The 17,913-nt window shown below is 39.2% G+C and overlaps 1 protein-coding gene across 1 annotated transcript in view; it reads left to right on the top strand.

Annotated features, from left to right (window-relative positions):
- LOC134673994 (low-density lipoprotein receptor-related protein 1-like) overlaps positions 1 to 15,772 on the top strand; it is a 68,165-nt gene extending 52,393 nt beyond the window's left edge. Inside the window, exons 33-38 of the mRNA XM_063532048.1 lie at positions 425 to 639; positions 1,510 to 1,828; positions 3,194 to 3,354; positions 4,514 to 4,588; positions 5,221 to 5,302; positions 15,639 to 15,772. Coding sequence (XP_063388118.1) covers positions 425 to 639; positions 1,510 to 1,828; positions 3,194 to 3,354; positions 4,514 to 4,588; positions 5,221 to 5,302; positions 15,639 to 15,740 — 954 coding nt within the window. The 3' untranslated portion in view covers positions 15,741 to 15,772. The remainder of the gene's footprint in view (positions 1 to 424; positions 640 to 1,509; positions 1,829 to 3,193; positions 3,355 to 4,513; positions 4,589 to 5,220; positions 5,303 to 15,638) is intronic.
- Positions 15,773 to 17,913: the final 2,141 nt, after the last annotated feature.

The following is a 17,913-nucleotide window of genomic DNA, read 5'->3' as shown; positions in this document are numbered from 1 at the left end:
ACGTTTTTCTACGCTTGGTTCAGTCACTTAAATTAGGTTAGTTATAAATAATTGAACTGGACAACTGTTTTACAACACAGCCTGAAAAAAACTATGAGATAATTCTAGCATTCATAGAGATTCGAGAATCACCCTAGTTTCCATGCCAAATTTACGGTCGAATTCACAAGCACAGAAGATTTACTCTCTAACAAAACGCGTGTGTTACGATCGACAGATATGGCCGCTAGGTGGCGACAGCGCCACGCGCGGTTTATGACTATAACGTCTATAACCACCAAATTTGGTGTGGAACGGATGTACTTGCATTGTAGCTACCTGTTACAAAGCGACGAAATCGCGGAGTGAGTCTGGCGTGGGCGGAGTCTATATCCATATGCCAAAGGAACAAATTAACATGCCCCTGATTGAAAATACTCCACAGGTCTCCTCTTTAGTGGTATCTCCAGAAAACCGCAGGCTTTACTATAACGTAAATTACAAGAACAGCAGTGAGGTGACGAGCGTAGACCTCGGTGGGCTGAATGAGCTGAGCACCCAATTCAATGGCACTAGCGTCGGGCTGGCGATCGATGGCCCTGTGCTGTATATGGCCACGGCGACGACGCTGTGGACTGTTGATCCGGGACGGTCTTACAAGTAAGATATTAAATAGTATTTTATACAATAGTGATATAATAGAGAGCTTTTCAGTCGAGTATACGAGATTGGAAAGTTTGATTATATCACTATTGTATACATAGTTTCTCGGATCGGGTCCCTTGAGGGCCTTAATATAACCGCCCATGTAGCTCCTTGCTCTTCCGTACCGCCTTGCGGTCCGAGGTGTTTAGTAGGTACCACAGGTTTGTGCCTTTTCGTTTTCCATAGAGAGTGGCGTGAGTTTCCTGTCTACTGCCACCACATCACGATGCATCCCACACTCGTTAAGGAAATAATCACTGAGATTGCATCTCGCGGTTGTGGAGATTTTTGAGTGGGGTGGGGTGTCAGTTTTGATGGCATCAACATGTGTATCAACTATCTGCCTTCGAGCAACGCCGAGAAGGGAGTCGCCATTCGCACTATTTCCCCTCTGCCGAAGTACATGCCCAACTGGGCATGCACACAACTGGCGCGGTGCTTGTTGTGACTCATCCGTACACAAAAAGAGATCGAGGTGTGCAAGATTTGTCTTTGACGTGTGTCATTTTCTATGTGTCGCCATTACGGATTGGATTTTGTATGTAGTGAGTAAGAAGTGCGACCTTGTGCACGATTCCCCCCGCAAAAAATGGCAGAACGATTTGTACGGTAAGGTATCTCGTGGGTCCCTCCCTTCCGACGTGTCGGAAGCCAGTGTTGCTCAAAAGTATCAACATATGAGGCCGGTTTGATTGAAACGCTCATGAGATAGATGAAAACGTAGTTGTTCTCCCACAATCGAACCAAATACCTAGTCAATAATATCAAAACTCCGCACTAAAATAGGAACATCGATATATTTTACAACCACTAAAACTGTTGCAGGGCTAAAGGCACCCTTGGCTGGGACAACCACCCGCTAGAAAGCATATACGTCTTCGAAGACTTTCTCTACGTTCTGACCAACGAAAATATATACCGCTGCATCATCTACGGAGAGAAGATCTGTTTCCCCTTCATACTAAAAATGCCGGAAACGCAGGCATTCGTCATCTGGCACCCGAGTGTGCAGAGACCGCTGAAGAACGCGTGTGCGGGTGTCGTTTGTGAGAATGTGTGCGTGCTGGGTGAGATGGGACCGAGGTGCATTTGCGAGGATGGGAGACCTATAGATGGTAGATGCACGTTGCTTACAAAAAATATGGTGAGTTTACGTTTATTTTACATCATGCCTGAAAGCCTCAAGCGTCGCAAATATGTTGCTCTTGGGACCTAGCTAGGGTTGCCAGATCGAAAGGCGCTATTATCGGGAAAAAATATCACGTTTTCGGGATTTTGAGACTTAAGTCGGGGAAAAAAAAAACATTCATATCAAAATAATTGTATTAAAGACAACGGTATTTTACATTATTGGCACTATGCTCGACGCGGGTCGCTCGCTGGCTCGACGACAGTTCGGTACTTGAAATTATTGTTTTATAACGTAGTGGAGCTGTTTTTCGGGACAGCTTTCCCTTCATCGGGAATCGGGAACACATGCTAAAAATCGGGAGAATCCCGCTAAATCCCGACCATCTGGCAACCCTAGACCTAGCAGTTATTTGCGGCGTTTGGGGTAGAAACCCTGGCGCCTTGGGGGCCTAGAGGGCGTCGCCTCAACAAGAGATTACACCCCTAGTTTGCCTAGACCTAGATTCCGTCTATCTATAACAATAACATATCATAAATGGAAAATATATGTATATCATATACTAAGGAAAAAGTGACGCAGACCTCTGGAGGTAAGGTGTGAAGGCCGGATTCGAACTGCCGTCTTTAGCTTTTTAGCTATCGCGTCTAATGCTATAAACCACTCTGTTACAGCGGAACCCGTCCCAATCTCTCGACTATATGCCATTTTAGAAAGCCTCTAACGGGCCTCTTGCACAATCCCATTAACCCGGGGTTAACCCGTTAAACCGTCAACCCACTGTTAAACTGTACTTGTAACCATGGATAACACCAGGTTTAACCTTTTAACCCCGGGTTAGTGGGATGGTGCAAGTGTTAAGGGCTTAAGTCGCGATAGCTAAAGACGCCGGTCCAAATTCGGTCTCCACCATTGGAGGTCTTCGTCCCACAAATCAAAATATTAGATAACATTTTAATTAACAGTTTTAAATGATTCACGGTTAGTTTCACTAGACTTAGGGTTCATTTAGCTTATAGACGATGCAAGAACTCGCACGCGAGTCTCATTACATTGCGGGTTTTGATCGGTCGGTTGAATTGGACGTAACCGATTGTGCGCAATGTAACTAAGGGTCGGTTGCACCAAACTGTTCGTATCGTTAAAGAGTTCGCTAAATTTTGATGTATGGAAAGTTTCATAGTGGCGCGCCGGGGCGCGCCGGCTGACGTTGATCAGTTTGTCAAATGTGGTCGGTGCAACTGGCCCTAAATATCGCATGCTGGTTCGCGCGCCGTCTAAATCAGCCCATATTAAAGGTAATCACGGTTCATATCCCGGTCGACATAAGTTTAGTGAAAATTTGAATTGTTCCCAATCCAATAACATGACGGTCTTCAGATACCACTGTTCAACGGCGAACCGTCACAATACTACTACGGGGAGCACCCATTTTCCGTCACGCTCATCACCGCGACGCTGTTCCTGTTCGTCTCGTATCTCACCATCTTCGTTTACTACCACTGCGTGTATCGGCCTAGGAGGGAGATGTCGACCCTGCCGTGAGTACCGCCTGATTCCCGATGTCCCTTTAAAAGGACAAGCTCGAGTCGGATTTTTTTAATAAAAATAATTGCGTATTCAGAACTTCAAACAGGCCTAGCCAAGGTTACAATCGCTATCGCTTCGTCAACGAAACGCTTTGTGTCTCTCTGACGACTCTTCCATATTAGTGCGACATCAGTTGCGTTTCGATCACTACGAAGCGTAAGCGATTGGCATGTTGGCTACGCAGCCAGCTCTCGTGCATGAACTATAGGGGGCAGCATAGGAGCCGTCAGATTTTTGGCCCGAGGCGTAAATGTGTCGTTTATGCTCCCGATGTAGCCCACAAGATGGCAGAACCTACTATGCACAAGGAAACGTACCGACGGGAACGGTGTATAGATAGTAGCACTTGCTATGGCAATGTACATGTGCACATATGTTTCCGATTCTGGCCACAAGATGACAGCTAGACCCTCCAACGCGCACGGTCCCTATAAAGGCCTGTGCACACCGGCTTGCGTGTGCGTAACGTGTACGTGCGCGTGCGCTAAAATGTTGGAGCCGCACACGCACACGTCATGCAAGCGGTGTGCCGTCTCTCATAAGGATCTGTATACTGTGAGGGGGCAGGTAGAGGAGCCTCACGGGGATGTTGGTAAATCAAAGTCGGGAACCAGGGCGATGATGGGTATTTATTAATGTAAATAAAAAGGCACAATATGTGCCTTGGTGATGTAGATATATATCTGGAAGCAGCAGCTGTGTGCAGGGCCACTAGACGAGCACTATAGTACCGCAAACTTATGCACACAGCACAGCACTTTTATATTTTACGTTGCACTAAATAAAATGATACTATTAGGCTTAGGACGTATTTTACGAACTTATGAAGTACAGTCGGTTCAATAAAATGTGATGTTTATTGATCGACGTATGTGATCGAACTGAAAATAAAAATCATTGAATGGAATTTGGAATAGGATTTGAATTTCAAAAGGGAATTTAGAATTTGTATGGTGCCAGAATTAGTATGAAGGTTGATAGTGTAACGTTTCGTTATACGCACCGTTACATATACTACAACGCCGCACGCACACGTGCACGTCACGCACACGCAGCCGGTGTGCACAGCCCTTATGTTTACAGCATTTTTAATAATATTTTTTGTTGCAGGGTCAGATTCCAGAACCAAACGTCTTTCAGCGGGTCACAGACTGAAACACCGGTCATAGACATGCCGACCACAAGGTTATTTTCTGATACCTATCTGTACTTAGATAATATTTGAGCATAATACTGTATTTATATATATTTTTCGCGCGGCTTGAGCGTTTTATACGTAAAAGCGGTGCGCCCCGTTCTCGCGCTGCCCGCAAAACACGCCTGTGTGACGGAGCCTTAAAAGTTCGTCATATCTTGGTAGCTAAATTAAATTTATTTGACCCAATTCCCGATTTCCGATTGAGCTGAAATTTTGCATACCTACATATGTAAATCGGATGACAATGCAATATTAATGGAGCTAATCTGATGATGAAGATAGGAGGTGGCCATGGAAGCTCTGGGACAAAACAACGCCACCTAATTGTGTTTGGGGTTGTTAGAATTGTCTCGATGAGTATTAGTTGCCCGTGGAAAGAAAAGTACAGTCAGCGATAAAGATTGAACCGTAAATGAAATTATTACCGAAAACTTATTTGCTTATTTGGGACATTATCTATGAAAAGGGTACCTACGACCTTATTGTCGATGGCGCTTACGCCGCACAGCGTCGCGCGGCATTGTATTTATATCGGAGCTTCGTTAATAATGGCGTTAGCACCATCGACAATAAGGTCCCTTTTCATAGATAACGTCCCATTTATTACATTTGTCCTCAGCGGTTCTCGGCACGAGTTTGTTAACCCGCTGCAATTTGTGAGAGATGTGTGGCAGAGGTCATTCAGGAGCAATAGGCCCGTTGTAAGTACCTCAATTTCATAATCATCTTCACATTTTTATCACTCGATTACCATCACTAAGGGCTCATTTAGACGATGCGAGAACTCGCATGCGAGTTTCATACCATTGCGGGTTTTGATCGGTCGGTTGAATTGGACGTAACCGACAGTCCGCAATGTAATTAAAATCCATGAATCTAGTATTAAACTGGATTGGGCATGAGTGGTGGGGATAACTGACAGAACGGGATAGTCTTATGTATCTTTATTTATTTATTTATTTATTTTAAAGTTTATTGCACATACAAAAAGTACAACAGGCGGACTTAATGCCGGTATAGGCATTCTCTACCAGTCTACCATCTTTCAGTAGGAGTAGCAGCGAAAGCGCTATTATTGTTTGTCCTTGTCACAGTCTCACATTTTATTTGTTCCCCACCTTTTTTTTAGTATTGACACGGACTAGACTACAATTGATAATGGTGGGCAACAAATGAATTCGACCAATCACAGTGTCGCATTTGCATATGTTTTGTCCCTCACGGAGGCACGCGTATACTACTTCTATATATAAAGGTCTTGTCTTGGTCTTGAATCAAACTCACTTCCAGTAGATATTTTCATATATTATTAGTGAAATTAAGAAAATCAACAGGACAAATGTTTTTCAGCAAAACGTCAATTCTCCCTCCTAATTATCTGTCAGGCTCTATTAAAAAAATAATATAGTATTGCCATATCAAAATGACGTTACCCAGTTTGACATAGAGTTGTCATATCAAAATCTAATAACACCCTAGAACATACATAGAGAGATATAGTACAGAATTAGTATTAAACTGTTATACATAATGTTATCATTATAAATGACCTTACAGCTCGGCCGTCCTTTTTTAAAGTGGGGTCCTCCCCATATAATTAATGAGAAAAACAAGTTCAGTTAAAATTGCAACATTAACACATTAAATAATCAAACAAAACAAAACAAGGGAACATCACATTTTGTAAATCTAATTACACAGTCTGTTGTGATCTACGACCATCTGTGCGGTGTTAATTGCTTAACACCATTCGTTTCTGCACTGATCACTTACAATCTAAATAACAACAATAATAACACTATAACTAATCTCATTAAACTATGTTGTTATCTACGATCATCTGTGCGGTGTTAATTGCTTAACGCCATTCGGTTCTGCACTGATCGCTCACAAACTAAATAATAACAATAATAACACTACCAGTCTCATCATAGTCTGTTGTGATCTACGACCATCTGTGCGGTGCTAATTGCTTAACACCATTCAGTTCTGCACTGATCGCTCACAAACTACATAACAAAAATAAGAACACTACCAGTCTCATCATAATCTGTTGTGATCTACGACCATCTGTGCGGTGCTAATTGCTAAACACCATTCAGTTCTGCACTGATCGCTCACAAACTAAATAACAAAAATAAGAACACTACCAGTCTCATCATAATATGTTGTGATCTACGACCATCTGTGCGATGTTAATTGCTTAACACCATTCGGTTCTGCACTGATCGTTCACAAACTAAATAACAACTATACTAGTCTCATCAGCTCATCACAGTAAATAGCCATATGTGCAGTATTAATTACATAATACCATTCATTTCTGCACTGAATATAGTCTAATCACTAAACATCCTCAAGGTAACAGTATAACAATATAACAGCAATATCTTTCATTCTTTTTTTTTTTTTATATCAGGTTACTTATTATTGTTTTTTTTTTGTTAATCTTTCTAAGTTTAGCATAATAACGTTAACTTTAATCAGTCTCACTTGAGTTACAATTATCCTTATCATTCATATCACTACTATCACTGGTATAATCTTTAAAACTAAGCCAGGGGTGAATCTTGTCTAGTGCTACAACATTTTCATATTTTCTGTTTCCCTTTTTAGTTAGAGGTGTATCTTCAATTAGAAACCTATCATTCGGTAGAACTTTTATAATCCGGTACGGCCCATGGAACTTAGGGATCAACTTTTTTGATTTACCTATGTGATCCTTATCTGTAATAGTCCTTTCTACTCTAACCAAATCGCCGATATTATAAGACTTGCCTACCCGCCTATGTTTATTAAATTTCCTTCGAGAATATTCCTGTTGTTTATCTATTTTATCTTTAGCTTCCGTTCTTAATTGTATTAAATTATCACCTGTTACTCGCTCGGAAATTTCATCTATTGCATCATTTAACTTATTTTCTGATGTGGTTATAAAGTTACAGCCAAATAATAATTCCGATGGACTTTTACCTGTCGTTTTATTTACCGTAGTATTAATTCCTAATTGGATTTGTCCTACATATTCATCCCAAGTGTTATCGTTTTTTCCATGACATGAAGTACTTAAAGCGTCCAGTATTGTACGGTTAAATCGTTCAACTTGGCCGTTCGCCCTAGGTGAGGCAACTGCATTTAGCACGTGCTTAATACCTGTTTCGTTTGTATATTCCTTAAATTTAGCACTAGTAAAACAGGACCCTCGGTCTGTTATCAGACGAGACGGAGGCCTAAAATAACTAAAGTGTTCTTTAAAAACTTTTATAGCAGTACTCGTTTTTGTGTCTCTTACAGCCCGAATACCAACATACTTTGTGAACGCATCAACTATAACAAGTATATACATATTGCCTCTCCTAGAGCGCACGAACGGACCTAGATGGTCGGCATGAACTGTGTGGAAAGGCTTTTCGATCTTTGGAATCGGATGCAACAGCCCTTCCTTGCATCCTCCTGGAGCCTTATGGTGAGCACACTCAAGACACGCGGCTACGTATTTTTTTGTAAATCGCCGCATTTTTGCGAACCAATAAGTGTTACGCAATCGACTTAAAGTTTTTTCGAAACCGAAATGCCCAACATTATCATGATTCATGCGCAAAACCTGCCACCTAACACCACGAGGCACAACCCACCTTAGACTCCCGTCCTTTAAAATTCGGTATACATAATTTCCCTTCAACCGGTAATTCTTTTGAACATCTATTATCAATTTAGTATCTTCGTCTTGCAAAATGTGTTTAATACGCTTCAATTCATCATCGTCATCTTGTACTGTTGCTATCCAATCTTTAACATCAATATTCAGAACATCGATAACATGAGGTCGTGAATCATTCGTGGGGTCAGCAACAGGACCACGGCTGAGAGCGTCTACGTGTGCCATACGACACCCTGGCCTGTACTCTATCTCACAGTCGTACTCCTGAAACTGAACCCACCAACGAGATATACGAGGTATAAGATCTCTTTTGGTAAGTGTAGTCCGCAACGCGTTACAGTCAGTTACGATTTTAAATTTTACGCCAAGTAAGTACACTCTAAAACGGTTTAAAGAAGCGACTACAGCAAGTGTTTCTAATTCAAATGAGTGCAATTTTTGTTCGTCTGCAGTGGTTTTTCGACTGTAATACGCTACGGCTCGCAGCAACCCATCCAAACCACGTTGCATCAAAATGCCAGCAATGCCAAATTTAGAAGCATCACAATGCAATTCTGTTTCTAATTTAGGATCATACAACGCCAAGATGGGGCGTTCTACTAATTTCTGTTTTAAAGCGTTAAAAGCTTCTGTATGTTCGGTTGACCATTTCCATTCTAATTTAGTTCTTAATAGATCAGTTAAAGGACGTGCAATCAAGGCAAAATTTTTGACAAATCTACGAAAAAAACTAGCTAACCCAATAAAACGTCGTACTTCATGAACATTCTTTGGTGTCGGGAAATTTGAAATCGCTATTGTTTTTCGAGCACCCGGTCGTATACCTTCACCACTTACGTGAAAGCCCAAGAAATCCAATTCTTTATAGAAAAAGTAACATTTTTTTAATTTAAGTGTTAATCCAGCTTCACTTATGAGATTCAATACCTCATCTAAACGTATTAAGCCCTCTTCAAAATTACGAGCTGGAATTAGTATATCATCCATATAGATGATAACATACTTAACTTTTGCAAGCACCTTGTTCATCGTCCTTTGGAACACGGACGGCGCATTGGCTAACCCAAAAGGCATACGTTTATATTTATACTGCCCGTCCGGGGTCACAAAGGAAGTCAGATCCTGTGATGATTCCGCAATCGGAATCTGGTAGTATCCAGAGGCAAGATCAAGGCTAATAAACAGAGAATTACCTGCTAACCTGTCCAGCTGATCATCTATAAGTGGAAGGGGGTAATGTTCCTTCCGTGTTTTGCCATTCAAAGCCCTATAATCAACACAGAGTCGCTTTTCTCCAGTCTTCTTTTGCACCAATAAAATCGGACTAGCGTAAGACGAATTTGATTCACATACTATGTCAGCATCTATCATTTCCTGTACCATTGTACGCACTAACTCTCGTTCGGGATAAGACAATCTATAAGGACGATATACAACTGGCTGCTTGTCTGTCAATTCAATTTCCATCTGAACTACATTTGTAAAACCTAAATCTTTTAAGTTATTTGAGAAGCAAGCCTCGTGTTTCTTTAAAACCATTTTCAATTTTGATATTTCGTCATCACACAGATGTTCACTTATATTTAAATCCGTACAAGTATCATCTACCAGGTTGAGAGATTTTACATTGAGACAGAAATTTGTTGTTGTTACGCGAGTAACCAGCTCCCCTTTTAGCAATGTGAGCGGTAAGTCAGTGATGTTTTGTACTAGTATTCCACATTGACCTTTTTCAATAATATATTCACCCGGCAAAAGATATAATTCAGCATTAGGTTTCCCGCGCAAACCACCTTTTACATATACCGAACCTGAGTAATCTGTGTCTGATCTTACGTGAATAACCATTATTTTATTTGGTGAAATTTTTGTGTCTTCTAATAATATAAGCTGTAACTTAACCGGGAATCCTTTTTCAATAATAAGGGTATAATCAGTTTTTGTAATAATTATCCCAGGTTTCTCTGTAAAACTATGACCTACTAATACTGGATATTTAATGACACAATCATCAACAATATATGTATCTACTGTTTCAATTATATTATCTATCTCCATCTCAACGCTCACGTGACCTAAAGGCACAATGGCATTTGGTCCTATTCCTTTCAAAAGTGGAAGTTGACTATGTGTTTTCCAATTTATTCCCATCCTAACTGCCTCACTATATCTCAATAGTGTGCCTTCGCTGCCCATATCTATATAACCATGTGTAAGAAAATTATTTATTTTTATATTTTTAAAATATTTGCTATCACGGTTAGTGTCACCCTCAAAGTGTTTATCAAAATTAACACGCAGAACATTTTTTTCAGGTACACTCTCACCCCTGTCATTGCCTGGTAATTTTGGACAGTCTGTAGATAAATGCCCAATTCTATGACAAATATTACACCTTAAAATGGTTTTTGTACATTTATAACTAAAATGACCCGGTTCCTTACAGTTGTAACACACAATAGATTTTGAATGGGATTTTGAATCTGTATTTGAAACACCTTTTAAGTTATCACTTACCGCATTTGAAGTTTTGAGTTGTTTTGTCCAAGACCCAGAATTAAATTTTTGTTTTTCTGAATCCCGTGATTGTTTGGCAGATTGAAAATATTCTAACACTTGTTCTGGTTGTTGACATTTTAATGCCTTAGCACCTAACCGAACCGATCTATCATCAATTCCACTCAAAATACAATCTACAGCTCGCTTTCCGTGGATATCACAACGATTTAATAAATTTAATTTGGCATAAAAGTAAAGCTCTAAAGATTCATTATACTTAACTCGCTTATTCAGCATTTCTGTTAACAGTTCAGCATAATCATCAACGCTAGGGAATGATTCAATCAATTTTGTTTTCCATTCCGGCCACGTGAATGACATAGATGGTAAAGCTAAATACCAGTTCTTCGCAACACCAGACAATTTGGGTAATGCATAATGGATGATCTGATCATCACCCCAGTTATATAATTTTGCACACTCGTCTACCTTATTCAGCCACATATGTATAGTTTGCTCTTTAATCATTGGGTTAAATTCTGGTATTACATTGCCTAACATAGGAAATTTATTACCCTCTGGCCTGTTCTGTTTTAATGTTTTAACTAATTCTCTAAGAAATTGCTGATGTTCATTACCTTGAAATGTGTTCACATTCTCAATAGTCGTCAGAACTGGTTGATTCTCACCACTCTGCTTGGAAGTACCCGGCATGTGTGCGTGGTTGCGGCTCCCTAGATTGCGCCTGCTGTCATGAACGCGGCTACAGCTTCGTTGACTACGGCTCCGACTCTGCTGATCACATCCGCCGCTCTCACGACCACTGCTATAGCTTCCACTATGGCTCCTGTGATGACGAACACGGCTTCTACTATGGGAACTACGGTTACGTCGACCACGATTCGAGCTGCGCCGACGGCTGGTACTACGACTTCTTCGGTTTTCGTAGTCGCGTTTTCGACTGGGTTTTCTGCTTCGCGTACGATGCCGGTCCCGCCTGTGTTCGGACCGACTCCTCCGACCTTCATCGCACGCTACACGAACACTTTTCGAACGTCGATTCCGTATACTTCTACTTTGTTCGCGTTCATGGCGCCGTTGAACCTTCTTTTTCGCACGCGCCGATCTATGTTTACTGCGGCTGCGACCATTCTCTTTCTCATTACTATTCATTGTTGGAAGTTTCGTCCACAACGACGAAACAAAAATGTCACATTTATTTCAACAATTGTGGGCTTCTTCGGTAATTGTGCCACTTCTGAGTTATAAAGGTCTTGTCTTGGTCTTGAATCAAACTCACTTCCAGTAGATATTTTCATATATTATTAGTGAAATTAAGAAAATCAACAGGACAAATGTTTTTCAGCAAAACGTCAATTCTCCCTCCTAATTATCTGTCAGGCTCTATTAAAAAAATAATATAGTATTGCCATATCAAAATGACGTTACCCAGTTTGACATAGAGTTGTCATATCAAAATCTAATAACACCCTAGAACATACATAGAGAGATATAGTACAGAATTAGTATTAAACTGTTATACATAATGTTATCATTATAAATGACCTTACATATAGGATGCTACTTCTATGTTAAAATCGCATGCGAGTTCACGCGCCGTCTAAATTAGCTCTAAGGGTGGTATTCCAACTGTCCAATTTTTTTGTCCAATGTCAGTGCGTCTCACTCTCTCATTAAAGAAAAATGTGCGATGCAATACACATTGGACAAAGAAATTTGATAGGTGGAGTACCACTCTTAGCGCCACTTACACCAGCCTACCAACCCGGGGTTAACCGGTTAAACCGATAACCCAGTGTCAAATTGTACTGGTAACCATGGTAACTCCAGGTTTAACCGGTTAACCCCGGGTTAGTGAATGGTGCAAGTGGCGCTTAGTGATATATTGGCTTTCATACGGCTCGGAAACGACTATACGCGACCGGCGACTGCGGCTGCAGCTATAGGTGGAAACGAAAGGTCCGACCGCTGTGTCTCGCTTCAATCTATGGTTGCTGCCGTCGCCGGTCGCGCAAAAAAGCGCACAATATCGCCTCATGTGTAATGACTAATGACCAACGTAGCTAACTTGTATCACAATGTACTTACTATCCTCTAGCCGCCCAGAGACCTATAAAAAGGTCTTCTTTTCCATTCTAATTTGAACTTTGTGTTGACAAAATAAAATTTCATTTTGCTTGGCAAAGTTTGACGTATGGGCGGCTAGAGGTTATACTTTGTCAAGCAATTTCCGTCAGTAGAAAAGAGCGGCAAATTTAAAAAAAAGTAGGGGTTATCGTCCCATAGAGAATTTGAATTTCGCGCCTATTTCTACTGAAAAACTTGTTTGACCGGCTATATCTTATTTTACTCATATGGATTCCTTTTTGACGTGATAACGTCTTACCTATAGTTCGTTTTTTTAGCATTAGAAATAAGGTAAACAATCTTGATGTGTCTTTTAATTGAAAAACACATTTTAAAAATAAGTTACGGCAAATACAGCTTGGCAAAAAAGAGTAGAAATTAAAAAATGGCAACACTCGAGTGTCGTCCCTTTCTAACCAATTTATATAAGAAACCGAGACGACAGTGTTGCCACTTTTTAATTTCTACTCTTTTTTGCCAAGCTGAATATATACTGGGTCAAGCAGATCTTGTCAGTAGAAAAAGGCGGCAAATTTGAAAAATGTAGGCGCGAAAGGATGTCGGCCCATAGAAAATTTGAATTTCGCGCCTTTTTCTACTGACAAGATTTGCTTGACCATAACAATTATGAATCTAATATTCTTCTGCTTTCATAAGTAATAGTTTTTTTTATTTTTAAAAAGCGTTTTTCAATTAAAAGACATGTCAAGATCGCTTACCTTCTTGCAAGTTCTTTCTAATGCTAAAAAAAAAACCGGACAAGTTCGAGTCGGACTCGCGCACGAAGGGTTCCGTACCATAATGCAAAAAAAAAGAAAAAAAAACGGTCACCCATCCAAGTACTGACCACTCCCGACGTTGCTTAACTTTGGTCAAAAATCACGTTTGTTGTATGGGAGCCCCATTTAAATTTTTATTTTATTCTGTTTTTAGTATTTGTTATAGCGGCAACGAAATACATCATCTGTGAAAATTTCAACTGTCTATCACGGTTCGTGAGATACAGCCTGGTGACAGACGGACGGACGGACAGCGCGAAGTCTTAGTAATAGGGTCCCGTTTTACCCTTTGGGTACGGAACCCTAAAAACGAACTATACAGGGTGGAAAGGCACGACGATCCTTCCCGGAAGTATGAGGTCGTTTAAGTGATACAGAGACGATTGGTAATGGTAAGAATCGTCAATTGAGTAAAAAATAAAAATAGCAAAAATACTACTTTTTAACTGTGGTGAGAACCCTATAGCATGTGCACGTCACGGCTATAGATTAAGGATCTCCGTCGGGAAAGCTCGGGACTTTACACTTTTTTCCGATCGTTGACAGTATCGCAATGATGTATGAATGACGCATAAATGTCAAATAAATCAAATGCATGCAAAAATATTACAAACAATTTTATTACTTTCTTAGATAATTACTTTTTGCCAATATTTAACACTATCTTCTCTTCACAATCTTCACATACGGTGTTCAAATGTACCTCCGTGTCTTACAACGCCGCCGCAGCCCGTGCCCGACTATGTCGATGCACATGCGACATAGTGTATGCTCTTCATCATTTTTCCTCCGCAGAAAGCACCAATTAGCCTTTGTCTCATTTCGTCCGCAGTTTCACATTCCGTTTGGTTTGGTACACCATATCTTTTACACAGCCCCACAAATTTAAATAGCCACGAGCATCTAACATTTTTATTTGAAGAATATGACATTCAATAAGTAAAGTTCAATGAAAATTTAATTTCAAACATCAGACGTCTTGTCTATTTCCTACCACGCAAGAAGGTTTGTTAGTTTGGTATTTAAGAAGTATTTATTCTTGATTTATTCTAATGTTCTGTTTTACATGTACATTTGTTGCATCTAACACAACCTGCTTATAATAAAAACATATCTTTTTATTATTTTAGATAGTTTCCAATTATTCGAAAATAATTTTGTGAAACGTGTTAAGAAACTAAAACCTTTTTTTGTCAGTCAAGGAAACCAGAGATATTTATAAGACGATTGCGTACTTTTGAGTGGTTGTCAATGTCACCATTTGAACTGTCGTTGTAAACAATGTTGTGGTTAGTATTATTAATATTAAGGAATAACATAACTACTTCATTCAAGTATTGAACAAGTGGAACCACTAAGAAACCGAAAATCCTGCAACGATTCTTACCGTGTTGTAAGCAGACCTAAAAATGGTTAGATGGCAACAAATTAGCATAATTTCCTGTCGCATATTGATTGTTTACAAGTAAGTTCATTGACCCTGTCACCTGTTAGGGTTAGAACAAAGTAGTTTTTGCATGGATGTTTAAAAGGCCATAATTTAGAAACGGTTGCCCATATTAACATAGTTTCTATGGAGAAAATATAGAGCTTAGGCTAAACTATCTCCCATTTCCGGAAAGGATCGTCGTGCCTTTCCACCCTGTATATGAGTTGCTTAACTTCAAACTCTGATAAATCCATCTGTCAGATTATGCGATTTTGGTATTAAGAAAGGTAATAGGGTACATATTTGCTGAGAGGGTCGAATGGATTTACCCGAGTTTGAAGTTAAGCGACACATATATGAATCGATGAACACCGGTAGCATGCACGAAAAAGTGTCGCGTTGCGGACAAATCTCCATGGTAACGTTACGGCAATTTTTCATGAATGTTTTCCTATGACGTTATCACGCAAAATTATCGTCCGTAAATCGACTTAACAGACAACCATTTTTTTTTTGTACAGGGTACAGCTGGCCTATCCTTCGATATACCAAGACCGCAGGAAGACCTATCAGATACAGAGTCTGACATAGATTATAAGGACGAGAGAAACCTTATGAAATAGTATATTAAATATATAATGAAACACACCCTACTTGTCAGTAAAAAGGCGCACAATTCAAATTTTCTGGTTTACCTTTATTTTGCCGTCAATTTTTCTGCAGATTTTCGTTTCACTGAAAATTTTTCAAATAATTTCATATGGCAAAATAATCTTTACATAGAATATTTTAGTTTTGATTAGTTATGTTTCACCAAAAATTTATAACATTAGTTTTGTTTCAAGGACAATTTGTTCATGTGATTTCATTTCACAGAATCATCGTTTTGATTAGTTATGTTTCACCAAAAATTTATAACAGTAGTTTTGTTTCAAGGACAATTTGTTCATGTAATTTCATTTCACAGAATCATCGATCTGTAGAAAAGTCACTCCTTATAAATACGGTTCACCAAAATTTAATATACAGTCATTTAGACGAATTTTATTTATTTAGCCGTTAATTTAACGCAATCTGCTACTCTGGAAGGAATTAATTTTTAGGGGTTGCCGTTCTAACCTAACCCACTTTTCTGACAACAGTTCGTTTTCTTGGGGGTCGCAGTTCTAACCTAACCTAACCCACTTTTCTGGCAACAGTTCGTTTTCTTAGGGATCGCAGTTCTAACCTAACCTAACCCACTTTTATGGAAAAAGTTAGTTTTTTGGGGGTCGCATTTCTAACCTAACCCACTTTTCTGGCAACAGTTCGTTTTCTTGGGGGTCGCAGTTCTAACCTAACCTAACCCACCTTTCCAGCAAGGGTTCGTTTTCTTAGAGTTTGCATCTCTAAAGTAACCTAAACTCCTTTTTTAGCAATTTCCATGAATACCACAAGTACAGGTGTGAAAGGTAATTTAGTAAAATAATAATTGTTGAAATTAATATTCTGTTAACTGTAGTGTCGAACAAATAATATTCAATGAATAATAATTCTACGTCAGTCTATTATTTTTAGGAATTAATTTTGAAGGAATTAATTTTTAGGGGTTGCTTTTTCTGGCAACAGTTCGTTTTCTTGGGGGTTCGCAGTTCTAACCTAACCTAACCCACTTTTCGGCAACAGTTCGTTTTCTTAGGGGTCGCAGTTCTAACCTAACCTAACCCACTTTTATGGAAAAAGTTAGTTTTTTGGGGGTCGCAGTTCTAACCTAACCCACTTTTCTGGCAACAGTTCGTTTTCTGAGAGTTTGCAGCTCTAAAGTAACCTAAACTCCTTTTTTAGCAAATTTAGTAAAATAATAATTGTTGAAATTAATATTCTGTTAACTGTAGTGTCGAACAAATAATATTCAATGAATAATAATTCAGTCAGTCTATTATTTTATTAAAAAATCTTTGAATAAATATTCTGAATTTCAATTAAGTTACAAAATATGTTTCTTTGAAATGAATAATCGAAGAAACAGAATTAATTGTAACAAAAATATGCGATTCGATTATTCTATGAATAATTTTCTGCATAATAAAATTCTGCAAAAAAATTGGCGGTGAAATAAGGGTACACCAAATTTTCTATAGGAAGAACATATTTTTTTTATTCGTCGGTCTTTTTCTACTGACAAGTTCGCTGTGTCATATATTAAAGTGGTAACACACTATCGCACCGGACCGCGACCTTGGTGCGTCGCACCCATAAGTGAGAGCGAGAAACAGATATCTCTTTCTCCAAGGAAGGAAACAGATATCTCTTTCTCGCTCTCACTTATGGGTGCGACGCACCAGGGTCGCGGTGCGGTGCGATAGTGTGTTACCACTTTTATTCTGCACCAAGGCTATACTATTTTTTGTTATACCCTGTATGCCTATTGAATTTAATTTATTGAATGTATTGAATAATTGTGAATAATATTTTGTGAATATTATGTATAATGTATAGATAAATATGTAACTAATTAGGATCACAGGGTGGTATTCATTCTGTCCATTATCTAAGTCCAATGTCATTGCGTCTCACTCTCTTATTAAGCAAAATGTGAGACAAAATACACATTGGACATTATTGAATAAGTGGAAAACCACCCTAACTCTGCAATACTCTCTTCTATAGACTTCAATATTCAGTCAATAGTTTTAATATAAGTCTAATCTTATTAAGAATAATTAACCTTTATGGTAAAATTACCTTTAAACCTGTTAACTATTGTCCACAGAAGAGACAACTTTTGTATTGTAAGTTATCTAATCAGATATTAAT

This window comes from Cydia fagiglandana, chromosome 19 (assembly GCF_963556715.1).
Source record: "Cydia fagiglandana chromosome 19, ilCydFagi1.1, whole genome shotgun sequence".
In the NCBI taxonomy this organism is placed as follows: Eukaryota; Metazoa; Arthropoda; class Insecta; order Lepidoptera; family Tortricidae; genus Cydia; species Cydia fagiglandana.
The sequence above is the reverse complement of the archived record's forward strand: the minus strand, read 5'-3'. Positions and strand labels throughout refer to the sequence as shown.